This window comes from Citrus clementina, unplaced genomic scaffold (genome assembly GCF_000493195.1).
Source record: "Citrus clementina cultivar Clemenules unplaced genomic scaffold, Citrus_clementina_v1.0 scaffold_2, whole genome shotgun sequence".
NCBI lineage: Eukaryota > Viridiplantae > Streptophyta > Magnoliopsida > Sapindales > Rutaceae > Citrus > Citrus x clementina.
In genome coordinates, this window is record NW_006262688.1 from 12697242 (window position 1) to 12721026 (window position 23785).

The following is a 23785-nucleotide window of genomic DNA, read 5'->3' on the forward strand; positions in this document are numbered from 1 at the left end:
CTGTAAATCCACATTTCCGTCTTCCACTACTTCTCGAACAAAGTGATACTGAACTCCTATGTGCTTTGTCCTGGAATGAAAGGCTGGATTTCTTGCAATGTGCAAAGCACTCTGACTGTCACAAAACACATAAATTTTCTCTTGTTTATGCCTGAGCTCCTCTAATAACCTTTGTATCCAAATAGCTTCCTTGCAAGCTTGTGTAGCTGCCATGTACTCTGCTTCTGTTGTAGATAAAGCCACAACGGTCTACAGTTTCGAAACCCAGCTTACAACTGCTCCTGCAAGTGCAAACACATAACCAGTAGTGGATTTCCTTTTATCAAGGTCTTCTGCAAAATCTGAATTCACATAGCCCCTGACAGTAAACTCTGATCCTCCATAACATAATGCAACATCTGAGGTTCTTTTGATGTATTCTAAAATCCTCTTCACATTTATCCAATGCTCTCCACCAGGATTCGCCATGTATCGACTGATTGCTCCCACTAGTTGTGCAATGTCTGGTCTAGTACATATCATAGCAAACATCAAACTTCCCACTGCTGATGCATACGGTACTCGAGACATCTCCCTCCTCTCCGCTTCATTGCTAGGACATATACTTGAGGATAATTTGAAATTAACAATAACTGGGGTAGAAATTCACTTACAATCTTGCATGTTGAAGCGTCGCAAAATTTTCTTCAAGTAGTTCTTCTGCAAAAGCCAAATCTTCCTGTTATTTCTGTCTCGGTGAATTTGCATCCCTAGAATCTTATTTGCCAGTCCCAAGTCCTTTATTTCAAACTCCCTAGCCAACTGTGCCTTCAATTCTTGGGCTCGATCTTTGTTGGGACCTGCTACCAACATGTCATCCACATACAACAGCAAAATGATGAAATCATTATCTTCAAACCTCTTGTAATATGAACAATGGTCTGAACTGAGTCTGTTGTATCCAAGACTCATAATGAAGGAATCAAATCTCTTATACCAACACCTCGGGGCCTGTTTGAGACCGTATAGAGATTTATTCAGCCTGTAAACCAAATTCTCTTTTCCTATTTCTGCAAAACCTTCTGGTTGGAGCATATATATTTCTTCTTCAAGTTCTCCATAAAGAATTATAGTTTTCACATCTAACTGCTCAAGATGTAGGTCAAATGTGGCACACATTGCCAAGACTATTCTGACTGTTGTGAGTCGAACCATCGGCAAAAATATCTCGTTGAAGTCAATACCTTCTTTTTTAGCATATCCTTTCACCACCAATCTCGCATGATACTGCTCTACTTGGTCATTGCCATCACGTTTGATCTTGTAGACCCATTTGTTTCCAATGGCTTTTCTTCTGTATGGTAGTGGTACAAGTTCCCATGTCTTGTTCTTGTGTAGAGCTTCAATTTTTTCCTACATTGCTGTCATCCACAAAGCAACATCTGAGCTGTTTAAAGCTTCATGGAAAGTTGAAGGCTCTCCATCATCTGTTAGAAGACAGTATGCAACGTTGATCTCTGTGACATACTTCGAGTGCCACGCCGGCAGTCATCTCTCACGAGTTGACCGACGAACTTCTGGAGCCTCAGACTCGACTGGTTCTTATTCCTCGTGCTCTAGTGTTGCTTCAGAAGAATCTGAATATTCTAGATTATTTTCGACATATACCAGCACAGTCTCTGACTTTTCTTTTACAGTGTCATCATCTCCAATTTTCATTTGCAGTTGATCTTTTACAAAGATAACATCTCTGCTGATGACGATCTTATAGGCAGTGGGGTCCCACAGATGATACCCCTTTACTCCATCAGCATACCCCAAGAAGATACATCTTCTAGATTTTGGATCCAGCTTTGTTCTTTCTTGGGCATTGTACATCACGTACACAGGACATCCAAATGCATGTAGGTATGAATAATCAGCTGGCTTTCTAGTCTACATCTCTATCGCTGTCTTCAACCCAATAGTTGTAGATGGCGACCGATTTACTATATAACAGGTAGTTTTAGCTGCTTCTGCCCAGAATGAATTGGGTAGACTAGCAGTCTTCAACATAGCTCTTATTCTTTCTGTAAGAGTTCTGTTCATCCGCTCTGCCACTCCATTTTGTTGAGGAGTATATGCCAATGTGAACTGCCTCTGAATACCTTCTTGCTTACAGAAAGTAAGAAACTCACAGTCTATATACTCTCCACTATTATCCGTTTTCAAGCACTTGATCTTTTTACCAAATTCAATTTCTACCCGCGCTTTGTATTCTTAAACACAGGAAATACATCTGACTTTTTCTTAATTGGATGCACCAACATCTTCTGGAATAATCATCAATGAAAGTCACCATGTACTTTGCACCTCCCATGGATATATCCGATGATTCCCAAATATCAGAATGAATCAAGTCTAGAATGCATTTACTTCTAGCAATAGATTTACTGAATTTTAATCTATGCTGCTTACTTGTAACACAATGCTCGCAAAATGGTAAACTTACCGATTTGAGCCCCGGAAGTAATTTTCGCTCAGAGAGAATCTTCAAACCATGTTCTGACATGTGGCCAAGTTTGAAATGCCACATCATCGTTGATACTTCTCCATTTGACGCGACACACACATTAGCCTCCTATAGTGTTTCTCCTTTAAGCATGAATAAATTAGCACCGATCTTTTCTGCCTTCATCAATACAAACGCTCCTTTAACGATCTTCATAATTTCATTCTCTACATGAGTTTTGCACCCATGATTGTCTATTTGTCCCAAAGACAATAAATTTTTCTTTAGGCCGTTGACATGTCGTACCTCCCCAATTGTGCGAATTGTACCATCAAACATTTTTATTTTGATAGTACCAATACTAGCGATCTCCAAGGCATGATCATCTCCCATATATACAGATCCTCCTGAGATAGGTTCATATGTGTGGAACCACTTTCTCCGAGAGGTCATGTGCCAGGTAGCTTCTGAGTCTATAAGCCAAACATCAGACAATCATTTTCTGCCTTCTGAAATAGTTCTTGCCTCGCTGTAGAGTATTTTACCATCATCCGAGGTACTTGCTATACAACCCTGAGCATTTGATGACTCAGGTTCTTTACACTCTTTTCTCTTCTGGTTACTCCAACACTCCTTTTTTACGTGCCCTTTCTTGCCACAGTTGTAGCATTTAACATTCTTCTTACTTTTGGATTTTGATCTACCATGATTTTGACTTCCACTGGAGCCACGTTCTGCTGATCTCCCTCTCGTCACCGATAGCGCCTCCGCTTGCTGCGAACTTGCTTGTTTGTTTTCCTTATTTTCCGCCTGCTCTCCTCATTTAATACGGAGGCTGTAACATCGTCGAAAACTAGACTCTCTACTGGATTATTGTTCGTCAGGTTGATGATGAGTTGATCATACGAATCTGGTAGACTTTGAAGTAGAAGCTTTGCACGTTCATTCTCCTCTATATTATGACCCAACGTTGTGAGTTGTGAAAATAGAGTCTTTAAGGTGTTGATGTGGTCGGTCACCATTGTAGATTCTACCATTTGAAGAGTATAAAGTTTTCTCTTCAAGAAGATTTTGTTGTGTAGTGACTTGGCCTCGTACAATTTTGTGAGAGTATCCCATGTTTCCTTCGCTATATTTTTCTCTGCCACACTGGATAATACTCCATCTGCAAGTGCTAAGTGTAGATAAGAAATGGTGTTACCATCTATCTCGTTCCACTTGTCATCAGTTATCTCCATGGGCCTTTCTCCAATTGCTGCCAAGCAATTATTTTTCCTCAATATAGCTTTCATCTTCATTTTCCACAACGAAAAATTATTTCTGTTAAACTTCTCAATTTCATACTTTGCTGCCATTTTGTTGATAAATACCGCACACAAGTTAGTGTACCACCTTGAATAGTTGTGAGTATATGTGAGAATGCACACCAGGAAAGTTCTCAGGAAAGATTGGAGGGGTCACAATAGTCCAACTTAAAACCCAGACTCCTTAAGCTCTTATCGCCTTTGTGACAGAACTTCCCTAGACATGTACAAAACCACACAGTTGCTTTACTCACACCATTATTCCCTGTTTTGCACCGTAAACTTCTTGGATCGCTTCCACCGTTTCACGTGAATAGTACCGTATACGTGAACAGTACTGTATATGTGAACAAAACCGTATACGTGAACAGTACCAAATATATGGTTTTCGAATGAAGCCTGGGGTGTCAATGCACGATCATGTTTCAAGATTTGAAAACCTACTTGCTGATTTGAAGAATCTTGATGAAAATATTAAGGATAAAGTCAAGGCTATGATTCTGTTACACTCACTACCAGAGGAATATAGCCATTTTATGACTACTTTGATATATGGGAAGAGTGTTATTGTCTTTAAAGATGTTTGCACAGCATTGACTAGCTTAGAGATTCGGAATAATGATAAAAATTCTGAACGAGCATCGTCTGAAGCTTTGGTGAGCAGAGATTGGGTGATGGAGAAACAAAAGAAACGTGGTGGAAAGAATTCTCGATCCAAATCGAGAAGTAGAAATATAGCTCGAGATGAGTGTGCCTTTTGTCATGAAAAGGGCCATTGGAGGAAAGATTGTCCAAAGGCTTAAAAGAGAGATGGGAAGAAACCAGCAGCAGCAAACATGGCACAAAAAGATGAGGGCTCTGATTATTCACTAAGTATTACTCATGCAGCATACATGGCTAGTTCGAGCGAGTGGATACTTGATACTGGAGCAACCTATCATTTGTGTCCTATTAAGGAATGGTTTACGAATTTTCGTAATCTGAAATTCGGTGTAGTTGTGATGGGGAATGATCAACCTTGTCGCACAATGGGGATAGGAACAATTCGGCTCAAAATGTTTGACGGAATGGTCAGAGAACTCAAAGAGGTTAGATTTTTTCCAGCTTTAAAGAAAAATCTAATTTATGTGGGTGCTTTGGAAGCTAAAGACTACAAGGTTACCATTGAAGATGGTATAATGAAGTTTACACATGGGGCTATGGTGATTCTGCAAGGGGTTCGGCGTCACAATCTGTACTATTTGAAGGGAGGTACAACTGATGAAGCAAATGTTGTTGAGGCGCACAGTGACACCACCAAGCTATGGCATGTACGACTGGGACATGCTGCAGAGAAGTCTTTGCAAACTCTGATGAGGCATGGACTCTTAAAAGGTACCAAAACCTGTAAATTAAATTTCTGTGAGCATTGTGTAGTAGGCAAGAAAACAAGGGTCAAGTTTGGTACAGCTAATCACGATACTCGTGAGATCCTTGAATATGTTCATAGTGATGTATGGGGACTAACCAAGACTGCATCAATTGGTGGAAGCCATTATTTTGTTACATTTGTTGATGATTTCTCTAGACGTGTGTGGGTGTACACCATGCGAGCAAAGGATGAGGTTCTAGAGATTTTCGTGAAATGGAAGAAATTAACAGAGACTTAAATTGGTAGAAAGATCAAAGTATTACGATATGATAATGAGGGTGAATATACTTCTGATCCATTCTTGCAAGTATGCCAGAACGAGGGTATTAAAAGACATTTCACGGTGAGACATACTCCGCAACAGAACGGTATGGCTGAGCGTATGAATCTTACTTTACTGGAGAAGGTACGGTGTATGTTATCTAATGCTGGTTTAGATAAAAAAGTTTTGGGCTGAAGCTGTGAGCTACGCAAGTCACTTGGTAAACCGGTTACCTTCTGTTGCAATTGAAGGTAAAACTCCTATGGAAATGTGGTCTGGAAAGTATGCACAAGACTATGATTCCCTTCGTGTATTCGGGTGTTCAGCTTATTATCATGTCAAAGATGGTAAACTGGATCATCGTGCTAGAAAATCTATCTTTGTGGGATTCAAAGGTGGAGTAAAAGGCTTCAAGCTTTGAGATCTCGAAGATAAAAAGTTTGTGTGTAGCAGAGATGTCACATTTGATGAAGTTTCAATGATGAAAGCTTCAAGTTCTCAGCAGGTGGAGAACAAGACCAAAGAGGTATTACAGTGGGTGGAGTTTAATGCAACTCCATATGTACCAGTTAGTTCTACATCCAAAAAGAGTTCAACTATGGAGGTGACACCTAGAGTTGAAGAAGAGGTTGTTTTTTCTGATGTCCCACAAAATGAAGAAACAATTGATGATGAAGATAATGATGATTTTATAGCAACAAGGAGGCCAAGAAGAGAGATAAAGAAACCCGGATGGCTTACTAAAGATATGGTGGTAGCCTATGCACTTCCAGTTATTGATGATGACATCCCCAACACTTTCGGTGAAGCATTACGCAGCAATGAAAGTGATCAGTGGAAGTCAGCCATGGAGGAAGAGATGAAATCTCTCCATCAAAACCAGACTTGGAAACTTGTAAAGTTACTAAAGGGGAAAATGGCTATTGGCAATAAATGGGTCTACACCAAAAAGCAAGGATCTCCAAATCAAACAACTCCTCGATACTAGGCAAGGCTCATGGCAAAAGGTTTTACTCAAAAGGAAGGTATTGACTACAATGAAGTTTTCCCTCCAGTTGTAAAACATACTTCCATTCGTATCCTACTTGCCTTAGTTGCAGAATATGAGTTAGAGTTGGCTCAGTTGGATGTTAAGATGACGTTCTTACATGGAGATTTTGAGGAGGAAATCTATATGATTCAGCCTTGTGGTTTCAGAGTTGCTGGAAAGGAGAATCACGTGTGTTGGTTGATTAAATCTTTGTACGGACTGAAGCAATCGCTAAGGCAGTGGTACAAAAGATTTGATCAATTTATACAAGGGCAGAAATTCACCAGAAGTGAACACGATCATTGTGTTTACTTTAAAAGACTACTAGATGGCGCTTTCATCTATTTGTTACTCTATGTCGACGATATGCTTATAGCTTCGAAGAATAGAGATGAGATCGAAAGATTAAAGAAGCAACTGGCTTCTGAGTTTGAGATGAAAGACTTGGGTGATGCACAAAGAATACTTGGGATAGAGATTCGTAGAGACAAGAAGAATGGGAGCGTATGGTTGACTCAAGAGTCTTATTTGAAGAAAGTACTAGAAAGATTCGGCATGGATGACAAAACTAAACCGGTATGTACACCTCTAGCTCCTCATTTCAAATTAAGCTCTTTTTCATGTCCTAGATCTCAAGAGGAGCACGATTACATGGCTCGTGTTCCATATGCTAGTGCTGTGGGTAGTCTTATGTATGTTATGGTATGCACAAGGCCCGATATATCTCAAGCAGTGAGCATGGTTAGTAGATACATGCACAATCCAAGTAAAAATCAATGGCTTACGGTAAAGTGGATTCTCCGATATTTGTATGGGACAATGGATGTTGGGTTATTGTTCAAGAATGATTGTGGTCAACAATGTGTTGGGTATTGTGATTCTGATTTCGCTGGAGACCTTGACAAGTGAAGATCAACAACGGGCTACGTATTCACATTGGGTGGAGGTCCGGTTAGCTGGAGGTCAATTCTACAATCAACAATTGCTTTGTCCACTACGGAAGCAAAGTATATGGCAACAACTGAAGCTGTAAAAGAAGCTATCTGGTTGAAAGGCTTGTTAGGTGATTTGGGAGTAATCCAGGAGAACATTACGGTATTCTGTGATAATCAAAGTGCGATATTCCTTGCGAAGAATCAAACATATCATGCTCGGACGAAACACATAGATGTGAAATATCATTATGTGAGAGAGATTATCGAGAGCGGTGTTGTGTTGTTGAGAAATATTGATACCAAAGATAATCCATCAGATATGTTGACGAAGGTAGTTTCTGGAGTTAAGTTTCAACATTGCTTGAAACTAATTCAAATCCTTCGATTGTGTTAAGATATGTCCTTCGGGAATTTTGAACTACAGTTGGCTTGATCCCAAATTTTGGGTACGTAGGCAGTCACAGAGATACAACCACTTTGGGGATGATGATTGGTTGGTAGTCGGCTCAGATTTAGACAAATCTTCGCCGATGTGGAGAATTGTTGAAAAGTCAAAAGAGTTTGGTTGGAAAAGAAAAGTGAGCCACATGCATTGCTTTTATTTTTCAAACTCGGCACCAAATTGCAAGCTGTATTTGGCATTTGACAATCCTGCACCAAATGAAGAAAAATGGAAAAGTTAGCAAAATTTGTCAAATTGTCAGAGATGGAGATTGACAAATTGCAAAAGGATTAGGTGGAATAGTGCATGCTTGAAGCCTATAAATTGAAATCATTTCTTCATTCTATAATCATCCCAAAATTGTTAAGCTTATAAGTTTCTAAGCTTTTGAGAGAAGTGAGAGAAGTGTGTCTGGGGAATTTATCTTTCCTGCAGAGTGTGAGAGTACTGGGTATATTTGAGTTTCTGGGAAGTGAGATTCGTTACTCAAATATTGTACTCTATTAATTGTTAAATAAACAATTATTCTTTATTGCCTCCGTGGATGTAGATTTAATTACCGAACCACGTAATTCTTGTGTCCTTTATTTTTCTATAATAATTTGGTGCGCTTGATTCCGTATTCCGCGCACAATATTGTTGCCAATTAACGGAAATCTCTATAAGAGAAAAATCTTAACTGACTCTTGGTGCCCTAGAGGTAAACTTGATTATGATACTACTATGCATGCTCTGGTGAAGTTCTGCTCTTTTGGTGCTTTATGGGAAATTCCTCACTTAAGCTTCAAGGAGCCGGCCTGGACTCTAATGGAAAAGGGTAATATAAATGATTTTGGCTTGTTTATGGTGACAACCTAGAGTATTTGGAGTTAAGGAATAATTGGATATTTAGAAAAGGGAATTGTTGTCCGCTACTAACCTATAACAGAGCAGTGGATCTGTTGCATTCTTATAGATCTCTCTAAAAGCATTCCCCAAATAAGTTGGTCTTGAGAGGAGACTCTTCCATTTAATATTGGTCTCTCCCTGATGTTTATTGGAATAAAATGAATATAGGTGTGGCTGTAAATTATGATGGAGGATTGCTTGGTTTAGAAGCAATTATATGGAACTCCCAAGGTGGATTCATGGCTGCAGCAAGTTGGAGATATCATTTTCTAAATGATGTTGAAGCACTCGCTATTTATAAAGTTTAAAGATGGCCAAATTAATGGGGTTTTATCCTTTGATTATTGAATTGGATTTAAAAAATGTGATTAGGCTGATTACTAGCAAGTTTGCAAGTAGAAGTGAGATAGGATGGTTAGTTGACAAGTTTCATGACCTGGCTAAGGATGTTGCTAATTTAGTGTTTAAGTATGTACCTAAAGCTTGTAACTCAGTGGCTCACAAGTTGTCTAAATTGGCATTGTTGAAGCCAAACTGTTGTCTTTGGTATGAAGAAGCTCGTGCTGAACTCATGGCTTTGTTATCTTGTGATAATCGTTTGTCTGATTAAAACCTTAAGGAGATTGTTATCTTACATAATTATAACTAAAACCTTAATGAATAATTATTTTCATTAAAAAAAAAGACATGGGCCACAAAAATGACAGCAGGGGGAAAATATCATCTTCATTAGTAATTATTAGTTATAATTACTCTATCCTGCTCTCTCTCTCTCTTTCACTTATTTTCTTAAACTTCTTAAGTAAACTATCTAATTGATATGATTATTTTCATTCTCTCCCTAACATATTTTTGTTTTAGAAAGAAAAAAGTTTTTGAATATAAGTGAGACCATTTGCATTTAAATAATTATTTTGAACATTCAAAATTTAAGAAATATTTTTGTTCCTAAAATATCATTGAAGTAATTCGTTATTAAGGATAGCTTTCTAGTGCAGGCGCCCTCATTTTTTTTTCCATGTGAATACGTTTTTAAAACATAGAATTTAATAGATTCAGATTTTGATACTATTAAACCACACGGCTTTATAGTGCATTAAAAAATAACACTATTAAACTGCATGGCTTGACACATATCCGTATTTAAAAAAGGGAAATTATCACTGCACCACCTCTTTTTTTCCTTATGTTCATCCAACCACCAAAAAATTCTAACATGTTCTCTGCACAACTCTTTTTTTTTTTTTAATTTGTATCAACTAACCACTTTTTAACTAATACCGTTAAATAATTTAAATGAAATGATAATTTTACCCCTAAATAAATTAAAAGACCATTTTATTTTACAAAAACTTTGAAAAATAAAAAATTATAATTATAAAAATACCCCTAAATTTAATAAAAAAATAAATCTCAAACAAATGTGCTCCACTGATTTTTATTTAATTTAGATTTTGTAAAATTTTAATAATTATTTTTATTAAAAAATTATAATGTTGCAAAATTTTAATAAAAATGACTGAATTTATTTATTAAAAATTATAATTTTGCAAAATTTTATTAAAATAACTGAATTTATTTATTAAAAAATAAATCCCAAAATTTTAATAATTTAGGGGATTTTTATTAAATCCCAAAATTTTGTAATTATTTTTATAATTATAATTTTTATTTAGATTTTGATTAAAAATAAAAATTCTAATTTTGGGATTTATTTTTTATTAAACTTAGGGGTATTTTTATAATTATAATTTTCTTATTTTTCAAAATTTTTGTAAAATAAAATGGTCTTTTAATTTATTTAGGGGTAAAATTATCATTTTATTTAAACTATTTAACGGTGTTAGTTAAAAAGTAGTTAGTTGATACAAATTTAAAAAAAAAAAAGTGGTGCTGAGAACATATTAGAATTTTTTGATGGTTAAATGAACATAAGGCAAAAAAAAGGTAGTGAAGTGATAATTTCCCTTTAAAAAATAAGAATACTCGCATTTTAGAATGATTATATATATCATTATATATAATTAGACAAAATGAATATTCTTTTAAATTTGCGTGGTGAGAGTTTGCGGGTGAAAAGGACGATTGCAATGATTTTACATGAACAAACAAACGTTTGATAATTAAGATGGATATATTCTATAAAAGGAAATTGAATTTAAGAATTCCCTTAAAGCATGTTTGGACATGAAATAGATGGCGCTTTTTATGTCGTATGATAGGAAATTAATTTTGCGGAAAGACTTTAAAGAGCAATATTCAATCAAATTGCGTGGAGTCCTTAACGCACGGATGCCGTAATATGTTTGATAAATTGACCAATTAGGTGTTTGATGAAATGCCAGATATTCAAATATTGGTGGAAAATCAACTGTCCTCAACATCGCATGAAGATGAGCATGCACGCAAGACTAATAGATGATTTAATTAAGAATAAGATTAACGATGTCAAAATAAAATACGTACACAACAGCTTGTGCTTATCATTATATACTATTGGGGCTCTCCAAGTTACATTTAGTGTAACTTACAATAGCTAAAATTTATCTCCTGGCTGACCATACATTATTTTATTACTTATTTTTGCACCGAAAAATTTAATTATAAGTTATAAAAAAATATGTAACTCAGAAAAGCCCCTATTATACATCTAACTAATACAAACTAAGAAGTTAGAATAATAGAATCGATGTTTTGATTAAAGATTACATATTTTTATTTACAATTCTACTCTTTTATGACTTAATTTGATCCGTTAGTCAAAGTGACGCCTAGCTCCCATCACCAGGAAAACTCACAGCTGCATGCAAACTTGAACGATGAGCACTTGGTTGAGATTGGGGGGTTATGGGATGGGTTGAATAGGGTTCGTAAAAATTTAATCCAACCCATTATTGAATTGGTTGAGATAAGATAAACTTAATCCAATAAAATAAATATTTTAACATAACTTAATCCAACCCTTAAATCATTTGGTTAAATTGAGTTGCATTGGATTGATTGAGTTGAAGGCTAAATCAAAATTAAAAATTAAAAAAGAAAAAATATATGAAAATTTAAAATGAAACTTATTAAAATGAGATATAAATTTATTATAATATGAAAATTTCATTCACTGTCTAGTGTTTGACTAAAAAAAGCTACAAAATCATCTTAAAATTAAGAAAATTTCAACAATGAACTTCTAAACTTTATTTTCGACTTCCCACATCTCTTTTTTGAATTCTAAATTAAGACCTTCTACATAATTAGCTAGCATCATGTCCAATTACAAAATAAATGTGATATATAATTATGTATTGTTCAGTATTTAAAAAAAAAAGGAAAAATTAAAACCAACTTAATTTTAAAATTAAACTTAGAAGATAATAAGATTACCGAAATGAGAGAGTGATTTTAATTTTAAAATTAGAGTGTAGAGCAATACATACGAGAATGAATTTTTTCTATTAAAAAACTAAAAAAAATTAAAAATTAGGTTAACTGTTTAGGGTTTAGAATTTTATAAAAAGAGTTAATTACGATGAATTCATCGAGCCCAATCTAATTTAATTATTAATTGAGTTTAAAAAATTTAACTCAATTAATCTATTATAATTCACTCAAAAAAATAAATTAAATTAAATTGAATTGGATCGAATCCCTAGGTTGGATTGAGTTAGTCCGTCCCTAGTTAGGACCACCACGTAGCTAACCAGACAAATAATTAATTAATACTGTTGAGTAGGATAAGATATGCGTGGAGTTAAAAAAAGATTAATTTTGAACACATATATAGCTTAATAGCTAGCTATATGATTCCGACCTGCACGGCACAGACAGGTACAGAAACTTACTTGCAAGCAAGTCGCGGTTGGTGTGGTATTCGTCTACATTTTTTGACTTCTTGTTAATAAATAATGGATTAATCATTTTCGGCTTATTAGTTTTTCTCTCAAACTGTGTGAAACTGGGGCCAAAAGTAGATATCCTACAGCCACTAGACTACTAGAGGCTGATGAAGAGGATTTAAAAATCAACCCTTTGAATCAACTGCTTTGATCGTGACGTAACCAATGTTTGGATTCTCTATTTCAAATAATAAAATAACAAAAATATCTTTGTCTTTCCTCAAACTGTCAACATATGCATGCCATAACTTTATTGGAGTGTTGACGGGGCTAGCAAGTTCAAGCATATTTGAGGCTATTAGCCAAATTGTTTTAGTAAGCCACTTGTCCTTTATTCACCCAAATCTCAAAGCTCCACATGCAATTTTTTTTTTTTTTTATGTTATGAAAGATATGTAATCTTGATAATTGAGATATGATAACAGAGCCTTCAAGTTCCGTCAAAAAATATTATTTTTTTAAGCAATACTTATCACTAAGAATAGCTCTAAATAAGGGAGAAAATTTAGTATAAAAACTAACGTTACATCAAATGCATTATAAAATTTTTATAAATGTTACATCAAAAGTATTATAGAATTTTTACAAAGGAGGAAATCTCTAGTGTTATTCTATTGGTGGGAATATAATAGTAATACATTAGATGTATTATAAAATTTCTCCAAAAAATAAATCTCTATTATTAAACTATTGGTGGGATTATGATTGTTTACATAGGGAAGGATAACAACTAAAGAAGTAGGAAATTAAACAATAATAAATTACTATTTTTTTTCTTTTTTCATCTTAAAAAGTAAAGTAGCTTAAAAAGTATATTTGTAGTACTGACGAGCCAATTAAAACTGGTTAAAAACCAATCGATTAAACTCTTAGGAGTAATAAATTACTATTATTAATTACATTGAACTAGCTACCAATTAAATAGAAAAAAAAATTTCAATTTAGATATAAAATAAATACCAATTATTAGAAAATCTATAAAAGACAAAAAAAATCCATCTTATAGTAAATTTTCTTGTCTTATAATGAAGTTTTTTGTCCTATAATGATAGTGTGTACTAATTGTAGTACTAACTGTGGTAAGTACATCCATACTGTATCTTTTAACGTGGTACCTTCACATCTAATTGGCACAAGAAAATCCCCCAAGTTACTTATCAGCGAAGTCATGACTTTGTATTGTTTATGCATTCTAAGTTTTATTGTCTCAGTGAAAGTAATGGGAATATAAATTTTATGTAAAAATTATTGTGTACAAATTGATATCATTCAAATAATGATTTGCTACTTCTACCACCATTACATGGGTTCCACTTGGTATATTTTCATTCGCTGTAATAACTTTGACATTTTCATGTAGGTGTCTAACCAATTTGTTGAATGATATATTAACTGTTCCAAAGAGAGTTTGTACATATATCTCCAGCATTACTCTTTCCAAAATAATAATAACAATAAATAAACTAGTGCTAAGTTAATTTTGATATTTGCATTTCAATTTTGCTACAATAACTTCACATTCTCTTTGGATTCGTTTGTAACCCGCAGTCACTTCTTGTTACAACAATAGAGAGGGGAACAATTTTGACGCCTCAAGCTGAAAAAAAAAATTAGGGATCACATAGATTTTAGGGTTATTTTGGTTTGATTTGTATAATAATTGTAAATTATAAAATGATTAGAAGAAATATTGATATTCATAGGGCGAACTCAATGAAGGCCCCCGAAAGACTGCTTTCATATTATCTTAAGACTAAACTAATTTAATTTGTAACTCTTCTAAGGGTCAGTTTGGGAATGTTGTATTTTTTAAAATAATTGTTGTTAACTTTGCTATAGAAATAATCAGTTATAAAGATAATCAACTAAGTGTTTGGTAAATCTTGTTTTAAAAAGTACTATGAGTTTTGAAAGTAATTATTGGTGTTTGGTAAAATTTACTGTTAAACTGCTGTGAGAAAACGAATAACTAATATAATATACATAATGTAGAATAAAATTTACTTCCATATATAAAACATGTACATAAAATATTTTTAATTGTGTATTATAATAACTTTAACTAAAAATAAAATTTATATCATATTGCCGTAGAGATCTTTTGATGTAATGTAAAATATAAAGAAGAAATAGAGAAAATAAAAGAATGAATGAATTATAATAAAAAGGGAAAAGGACATTCAACCCCCCAACGTTTAGGAAAAGGGACAAAAAACCCCTCAACGTTTCAAAAAGGACTTATAACCCCCTTTCCGTTAATAAACACTGTTTGTTTTAACATTAAATTTATTTTTTATTTTTAATTACTATTATACCCTTATAATAAATATAAATTAATATATTGATTTGAGACATGTCACAATTAATATTTTTTAAAACTAAAAATTGAGATACAATTACATTTTTGTCCAAATTATTTGCTATAAAGTATACCTTTCTAATGATCAAACCTTTCATATGTGATTATTACTAATAAAACAAAATTTGGTTAAACCTTTTTTCTTTGAGGAATCAAAACCATATTATTATTGTTAGAAAGGTATAATTTATAGTAAATAATTTTGGGAAAAAAATAATTGTATCTCAATTTTAAGCTTTTAAAAAATTATTAATTATGATATATCTCAAATTAATATATTAATTTTTTTATTATAAGGGTATAATGTTAATTAAAAATTAAAAATAAATTTACTGTTAAAACAAACGGTGTTTGTTAACGGAAAGGGGGTTATAAGTCCTTTTTAAAACGTTCAGGGTTTTTTTGTCCATTTTCCTAAACGTTGGGGGGTTGAATGTCCTTTTCCCTAATAAAAATTATTGAAATATTGATGTCTTTTCTAATTTAAATAAGGATAATTTTGAGTTTAGGTAATAATTTTAAGAATACTTATGAAATTTTATTAAAGTATAAAATTGATTATCAAAATCAGAATTTAAAAGTTACTCATTTTCTTCTTTTCAAAATCAGTTGCAAGAGAGTTGATTTTGACAAAAATGATTTTGATTTTTTTTACCAAACACCAAAATTAACTTTAGATTTTCAAAATTACTTTTAAATCTCCCAAAAAAAATCTCAAACGGGCTCTAAGTTTTCAATTTTTTTAAAAAGTTGTATGACATATTTAAACCACGTTGAATTCTTTTGGATTTTTTTAAAATTTAGCCTAATATTCATGATTTATTGGACTGGTGGGTCTATTAAGCCTTAATTTTATATATCATTAGGTCTTAAATGCATAATATTTTTAAAAAATATTCTTATTGTTTTAATAATTTTCATCATATAATCAATAAATTTTCATTTATATTATTTAAATGAATCGTTCTTATCTCTAATTCCTCTATGTTTGTCATTATTTGTATTCATATAGATTTGATGTCTCCCATTTCCTAATCGCAACCTTTTCTCACTAAGAAGGAAGATTTCCTCTATAATTATAGTTTGATTAGGATGAAAAAACTTACTGAGTTTCCACGCAAAACCGGCCTACACCCTAATCCCTAATAGACTTCGACGTCACTGCTACTGACATGCCACAGTTATTCTTTGCTTTTGTCGTCGTCTTCAAAAAATTTGTAATTGAATTTGTATTATGCTTCCTTTAGATTAAATTCCTGTGTCTGTAACTGTTGATATCTATCCTTTGTTACTATATCCTTACAAAATCTTTCATTCTCCTGTATTTTTAACTATTTGTTAGCACCGTCATTAATAAAATAATAAACACGATACTTTTTATGTTGATATTTTACAATTCTAAAAATAATCATACAATCATGGCCCTATATTTTATTGTTTAGCCTGATACATATATTTATTATTTTGTGATATAGCCCTTTCAACTTTACTAATTTTGCTTTTGTATTATGCTCGCGGTTGAGTAAATTATTGAGGGACCCGATTATAATTGAGTATCCTACAGCTTTGTCCGACTGTTTTGACAAAAGAGGGAAAAAAGAAAAAGGTGGGGGGGGGGGGGGGGCGAGAGAAAGAGAGAGAAATTTATATAATTTTGTCTTGAAGGGATTGGTCTTCAAAAGTTAGGAAAATTTACGAAAATAGTTATAAATATTTGGTTATTTTCACAACTAACCCTCTCAATTTTTTTCTTTCAACATTAGCCAAACACAAGCCTTTCTCCCCAAATTACCCTTCTTTACAGACCAAAAGCAACAATCTTTCTCCCATATCGTCAAACCAAACACAGCTTAATCATCAACCAACATCGACGGCAAAAGACAACAGTAAAGGTGAAATCCAATCATAATCTATCTGAATCCAACACTAATCGGCATCACTTAGTGGTATGAGTTATTTTCTGAACTTACTGAACTGAGTCGTGGGTGAATCTGGCGACAGGGTGCCTGTCGCACCAACTCTTCGGGCGACAGGCACCCTGTCGCACCAAGCCTTGGAGATTCATTAAAATTGTATTAATTTGATCCGGATCCAATTAATTTTTTTTTAATAATTTCAGGCTTAATGGATTCAGTTGTACTTGAATTGTGTTACGATGGTTGGTGGGAGACATTAGAGGATGGCCGTATGGAGTATATGAATGGTAAAAATCGAGCTTTTTTGGTTGGGAAAAATTATCTGTTTGATCAGTTATTGGCAAGAGTATACGAGGTGTTACAAATAAACCCTAATGAATATAGTATTACAATGAAGACAACTTGAGGTCTAGTACACATTATATCGTATATGTGCACTGCCCATGGGACAGTGGCGAAGCTAGCATCATTTGGGTGGGTGGGCTAGATTAAACCAAAAAAATGAAATTTACTTCTCAAAAAATTTGTTTTATATAAATGAAATTAAGCACACTACATAAGTAAAAATGTAACCATAAAACTATAAAAATACAATGTAAATAAGAAAAACACTATTGACGAAGCTGTGTCCTGCGGTTCTTCAAAAAAGAAAATTCATCTGCTATCGCATCTGAGTCAATATTGTCTTCAATTTCTCTTTCAATGTAAATAACCATACAATCTGAAAGAAACTCATTCTCCATCTTGTTTCGATGTGTTGTCTTAATCAGTTTCATGGCAGAAAATGCTCTCTCTGTTGTTGCTGTTGAAACAGGAAGGGTTAACACTAAACGAATTAATCTATCCAACAAGAAATAAATCTGTGACTTTCTAGTCTCAACCAATCTTCGACACAATTCAGAAAGGGAAGTAATATTCTGAAACTCTTGAAGAGAGTGTATATCTATCTCAAAGCACTCTAATTGTCTTCTCAAAGCCTGTAACTCAATCTTAGTGAAATCTTCAGGATAAAATCTTTCAGCAAGGCTGCAAATATCTTCAATTTTAAATGATTTAAATGCATCAATAGGATTTAAAGCTGAACTAAGAGTGAGGAGTTCCAAAGTCTGTTCAGTGAATCTATTATTCAACTCCATCAATTGAAAATCTATCACAGTATTAAATATATCATAATGATAATAATGCTCAACTGTAATATAATCATTCTGCTGACAAGAACGTCCTCTCCCTTTCATATGGCGAGCTTTCATATCAGGCATATCTATCTCATTCTTTTCACAAAATAGAACTACATTCTAAATAAAAGTTTCCCAACCATTGTCTCGCATCCTTTGAAGAAGTTTTTTCGTAGTTGAGACTAAGTGCACAGCATTTAGAATATCTTGAGATTTAACTTGTAATGCTTGACAAAGTAAATCACTCATCCCCAAAACTTTATTTAATAAATGCAAAATGAACACAAATTTAAAAGATATCATTGATTCACACGCACCTTTAGCCTCTCCACGTATGTTATTGTTACGCCCACACTCTACCAACTTCCCAAAAACTTTACGAACAACACTAAACAAATCAAGCAACCTACTGACAGAACGGAAATGAGAGCTCCATCGAGTAGCTCCAGGCCGTTGCAAAGTATGAATTTGATTGGCCCCTGTACCAGTTTGAACTTCTCCTGAAGCTATCAAATCTATTATTTCTGCTTCCCAAACAGATTTTAACTCAGAAAGCCGTTTAGCAGATGAAGTCAGAACATTTACAATTGAACCCAATGCTGAAAAGAAAAGCCATACATCTGGCACATCATTAGATGCTGCAACTAAAGCAAGTTGTAGTTGATGTGCAAAACAGTGTATATAATATGCATATGGGCAATCTTTCAAAAATAATGCTTGCAATCCATTCCATGCACCTCGCATGTTACTAGCACCATCATACCCTTGCCCTCGGATATTTTCAACTAAAAGATCATATCGTGCAAGAACATTACATATTTCTTTTTTCAATGTTACTGCTATAGTTTCCATGACATTGACAACTTCAAAAAAACGTTCTCGAATATACCCATCACAATCAACATACCTTAAAATAATAGCCATTTGCTCTTTATCAGATTCATCAAGTGCTTCGTCTACTAAAATACAAAACTTACCATCTCCAAGTTCCCTGCGTATCTTGTTTCGCACTTTGTTTGCAAGAATATTTAAAAGCTCTTTTTGAATGTCAGACGATGTATACTTAGCATATGATGGAGCATTTTCCAAGACAACTTGAGCAATTTCTTTACTACACTTCGCTGAATGCTTTATCAACTCTATGAAATTTCCCCGATTTCTTGAATTAACTGATTCATCATGACCTCTAAAAGCACATGCTTGCTTTGAAGTCTTCAATCGTAACCTATTCTCCAAAAGTTATTGTGAAGTTTGGGCATTAATTAATCTATCAATGTGTTGAATTAGATTCCTCAAACAACCCCAACTCTGCATATTCTTATTATGATGAGAAGATGGACCCCTTTAATGCTGTAAAAAAGGACATTTTTTCCATTGTTGACTCTCTTCCAACTAGAAAACCCTTCGATAACAAATTTTGGGTTATTTGATGGAATTTCATAAAAAAGAAAGCATGGAAAACAAAATGCACTATCTTTTACCTCAGAGTACTCAAGCCATGGAAATTTTTTAAACCAGTGATACTGAAACCTACGTTCTTGCATGCCATCATTAGTTAGTGGATAGTCTCGTAGTTTAGGTTGATAAGGTCCCATTTTGATGTACTCCCTTCGAATATCATCACGTTGATTTACTGAATATGTCCCTATTTGATGACGTAATCCAGGATCACGCTCCAGATAAGTATTTCTAGTTTCTTCAACTTCAACCCTTTGAAACTTAGAAGCATGTTGCTCACTGGAATCTTGAGCATTAACTTGACATGGAGATAAAGACTTAGTGGATGATTGATTTTCACTTACTCTCTTAAAAAAAGAAAGTAGAGTTTTTCTTGGTTTATTTATCATTGAATCTGTAATAAAATCATTAAAATTTTAGTATTTATTTTATAAAAAATTGACCAAAACGTAAGTTAAAAGCTAATTAAAAAAAGTCAGCATTCAAATTAATTATTTTACTATTTTGATCACTCATTCTTTCATGCCATCATTATTTTATAATCCCAAGAAGATGAATCATCACCTTTTACAAGTTCCACTTTATATGCTATCATCATTATTTGTCATATTCTATTATTTTATAATTTTAGAAAGATGAGTCACAGTTCTCAGTTCACAAAATCGACAACTTCTCTTCCACAATTCCACTTTGTGTGCCAACCATCATTATCATAAAATCATATTCTATTATGTAAACTAAAGTTTAAAAGACAAAGTGCTTTGTACCAGTGGCCGCATCAAGAGACTGGGCATTTGGCGTTGGCTCGGCGGTGAGAGATTCAGCCTGCAGGTGTGAGTCTTGCGACAGTGGCTCGATGTCACTCATGAGGCAGTGGCCGAGCGTCAATTCGAGCGCAGGAGACTGGTATTCAGCAGCAGTAAGAGACTTGAGCAATTGAATTTTGGTGAATTTCAAATTTGTATTTGGTTAGATACTAGTGAGTTTTATGAATTGTGATTTGAGGAAAATAAGGATTCCTATAATTATTAGGTTTGTTTTTTTTTTATAAATATTAATAAAAATAAATTTATAAATTATAAATTTTTTTTTTCAAAAAGCTTACCCGGGCTGCAGCCCGGGTTAGCCTTCCCTGAGCTTCGCCTCTGTCCATGGATATATTTGATGATGAAATGGTGAGGGTTGTGTTGCATATGGCATCCGACGTAGCCAATTTTGGATGCATTCCTATATTCGTGACCACGTCACCTCGAGTTCCGAGCGAAGGTATTGAGCCACATGTCGATACAGAAACTTCATTTAGAGCAAATATGTCTGGCCCCGATAATGATGAAGAGGTGTTGCCAAGGATAATATCGCTGCAGCAATATTACTCTCCAATCCACGACAATTATGACAACATTGATGATAACGGCGTTACGTTAGAGGATGTTGGAGCAATGGTATTCTCCGTATCACAACAATGATTTTCGGGACAATGATGATTTTCATCATGAGACAGAGGGGGATAATGTTTGTGCAAAAGCTTCTAATAATACGAGGGGCACTCATTTCAATAATGATGGTGATGATGGAGGAGCCAGTCCTTCGAATGTTTCGTCGTTTCAGCATAACGATGAGTGTGAAGACAATACTCTTGTGAATAACAGAGGCAATAGACCCAGTCCTTCTATGGTGCGATCGAGAAGGCGAATTGACCCCCTTACAAGTCTTGCTCCAACTTTGCCTTCGAACATGGTTACTCCAAGCTTTGTTAGCAGTTGTGATTCATATGATATCAGTGTGGGTAAGCTATTTGCTGAGAAGAATGAGTTTATATTACAATTACGCAAGGTTGCCTTTAGAGATAAGTTTGATTTCAATATTGCACGGTCTACTACGACACGTTTCAAGGCTCACTGTTGTTCAGAATGATGTAAATGGCGTATTCGAGCAACTAGATGTTCGAAGCGAGAGAAGTTCCTTGGGTGGTGAAGAGAATTGACAATGTACACACTTGTCATAATGAGGTATTGGTTGATGGACGTCATCAATTAAGGAGCCAGGTTGTCGGTCATATTATCACAGAAAAATATATTCAAGAGAAGATGATTTATACTCCGAATCACATAAAAGCAGATATGCAACAGGAATACGGTGTTCAGTTAACATACCAACAGGCATATCGGGCGAGAGAAGTTCCTTGGGTGGTGAAGAGAATTGACAATGTACACACTTGTCATAATGAGGTATTGGTTGATGGACGTCATCAATTAAGGAGCCAGGTTGTCGGTCATATTATCGCAGAAAAATATATTCAAGAGATTGTAGCACTCGGATCTTCCATCAAGGGTTTTATGCAGTACATTCGGCATGTCATTGCTGTAGATGGTACTCATCTGAAGGGACTATATCGTGGAAGCATGTTCGTGGCAACATGTCTTGATGGTAACAATCAATTTTATCCGTTAGCCATTGGGATCATGGATTCAGAAAACAATGATGCTTTGGAATGGTTTATGATGAAGTTACACGGAGTGATTGGCGATAGACCTGAGTTGGTAATTATCTCTGATCGATGCACTGCCATAAGGAGAGCCGTTCTTAAAGTATTTCACAATGCAACTGATGGCGTTTGTTTTTACCACGTCAAAGGTAACATTAAGTCTCAATTTAGAATGTCCAAAGCTCTTTAGGATCAATTTGAGCCTGCCTTTATTAATGCAGCAAAAGCATATGGCCACGAGGAATTTAAGAGACAACTTGAAGGGTTGTGGATGATCCACTCGGGTGCGGCTGATTACCTAGAAAATAATGTCGGTACGTGCAATTGGGCAAGGTCTCAGTTTGAAGGTAGGAGGTACAGCATATTTACCACCAACATCGCGGAGAGTGTTAATTCTTTCATGCGGGAACCTCAAAAATTTCCTGTTACTCATCTTGTTGATCACTTTAGGAAAACAATGCAGCAATGGTTCTATGATAGAAAAATTGTGGCTGAATCAATGACTACTCGGCTAACAACATGGGCGGATGAAATAGTTACCGAGAGGAGAACTATAGCTGAAAGAATGATAGTTCAGCCGGTGTCTCTGCATCGATTTCAAGTGATAGGCGGTGGGCTTAAGGAAGGTTTGGTTGACTTGCAACAGAGAACTTGCACATGCAGAGTGTTTCAGCTTGATCATCTTGTATGTGCTCATGCAATTGCGGCGTGTCTAACACACCGGGTGGATTTTATTAACCTATGCTCGGACTTTTACACTACAGAATCGTTGGTGATGGCGTATGCACAACCAGTAGAGCCAGTTGGTGATGTGGTTGATTGGGAAATTCTAGATGAAATTCAGGAGATGCAAGTATACCCACTAGTTGAGGCACCACCACCTGGCCGTCGTAAAGAGCTCAGAATACCCTCGGCTGGCGAGGACGTTAACAGGCGGACTGTAAGATGCGGGCAGTGTCATGAACTGTGCCATAATCGTAAGCGATGTAAGAATCTCATTACGTCGACTCGAAGTTAGTTGTTATTGTGTTTTGTGTATTGTACACTTATATTTCATAAAACTTTATTTGATTTTAAATATTAAAATGTGAGCATTAAAATTATATAAACTTAAGTGCGCAAATTTTAAAAAAAACAAGTTTAAACATTCAAATTACTACAACGGTTTACAATACAATATCGTCATTAAATATGTCAACCGCAATCTTCTTTCTAAAGTACTCGACATGACTAGCGTTAAACTCCAATCCAAGCCCGAACATTAAATACATCGTAACCATCAATACAAAAACACCGCAATCGCCAGTTCCGGGCTCCTGTTGTGGCGCGCTCCTAACTGCGATAACTTTCCAGGGGTCGGCACTCCGCAACTCAGGTCGGATGTTGTAGAACCCAACATATTCCAACCATCGAGGGAAGATAACTTCAAGTGGCTTGAATTTCAACCTGTATCTTTTGTCGTCGCGGCATGTGAGTAATGAGTCATAAATCCAGACTTTGTTTTTCCGAAAGTCTACTCGTGCCAGTACCCAATGCTCGCCGTCCAAGTTAACAGGGATGAGTAACTGTATATAAAAATTCAAAAACATGTTCGTTATATATGAAATTGAAAAACAACTAAGAAAAATCGACAACTTGTATATAAAATGCAATAAAATACATACCATATCGACATCCATCATTGATTTGGACATTGTGTGCTGTCGCCCACAAAGATAACTATTCACGCGGTTGTCGAATACTAATGAATCGACCGCACA

General features: G+C 34.7%; 2 protein-coding genes across 2 annotated transcripts; one reads left to right on the forward strand and one right to left on the reverse strand.

The window, feature by feature from the left end:
* Window positions 1-17518: 17518 nt before the first annotated feature.
* LOC112100894 lies at window positions 17519-20693 on the reverse strand. The gene is made up of 5 exons (XM_024190762.1): window positions 20646-20693; window positions 20308-20443; window positions 19564-19838; window positions 18400-19294; window positions 17519-18054 (listed from the first exon to the last, which is right to left on the reverse strand). The coding sequence occupies exons 1-5, from the start codon at window positions 20691-20693 to the stop codon at window positions 17519-17521; spliced, it is 1890 nt and encodes a 629-aa protein (XP_024046530.1).
* A 787-nt stretch (window positions 20694-21480) lies between these two features.
* Window positions 21481-23043, forward strand: LOC112100895. The gene is made up of 2 exons (XM_024190763.1): window positions 21481-22174; window positions 22247-23043. The coding sequence occupies exons 1-2, from the start codon at window positions 21481-21483 to the stop codon at window positions 23041-23043; spliced, it is 1491 nt and encodes a 496-aa protein (XP_024046531.1).
* The last annotated feature ends 742 nt before the right edge of the window (window positions 23044-23785 follow it).

What these genes read in the sequence shown, in the direction of transcription:
- LOC112100894 (XM_024190762.1), bottom strand. Translation starts at nt 20,693, where the DNA reads ATGGACAGAGGCGAAGCTCAGGGAAGGCTAACCCGGGCTGCAGCCCGG. An exon ending in TAACCCGGGCTGCAGCCCGG is followed by an intron (nt 20,444 to 20,645) that starts GTAAGCTTTTTG and finishes GCTGAATACCAG; the next exon opens with TCTCCTGCGCTCGAATTGAC. An exon ending in GTCTCTTGATGCGGCCACTG is followed by an intron (nt 19,839 to 20,307) that starts GTACAAAGCACT and finishes CTCCATGTCAAG; the next exon opens with TTAATGCTCAAGATTCCAGT.
- LOC112100895 (XM_024190763.1), top strand. Translation starts at nt 21,481, where the DNA reads ATGTTCGAAGCGAGAGAAGTTCCTTGGGTGGTGAAGAGAATTGACAAT. An exon ending in TTGTTTTTACCACGTCAAAG is followed by an intron (nt 22,175 to 22,246) that starts GTAACATTAAGT and finishes TTATTAATGCAG; the next exon opens with CAAAAGCATATGGCCACGAG.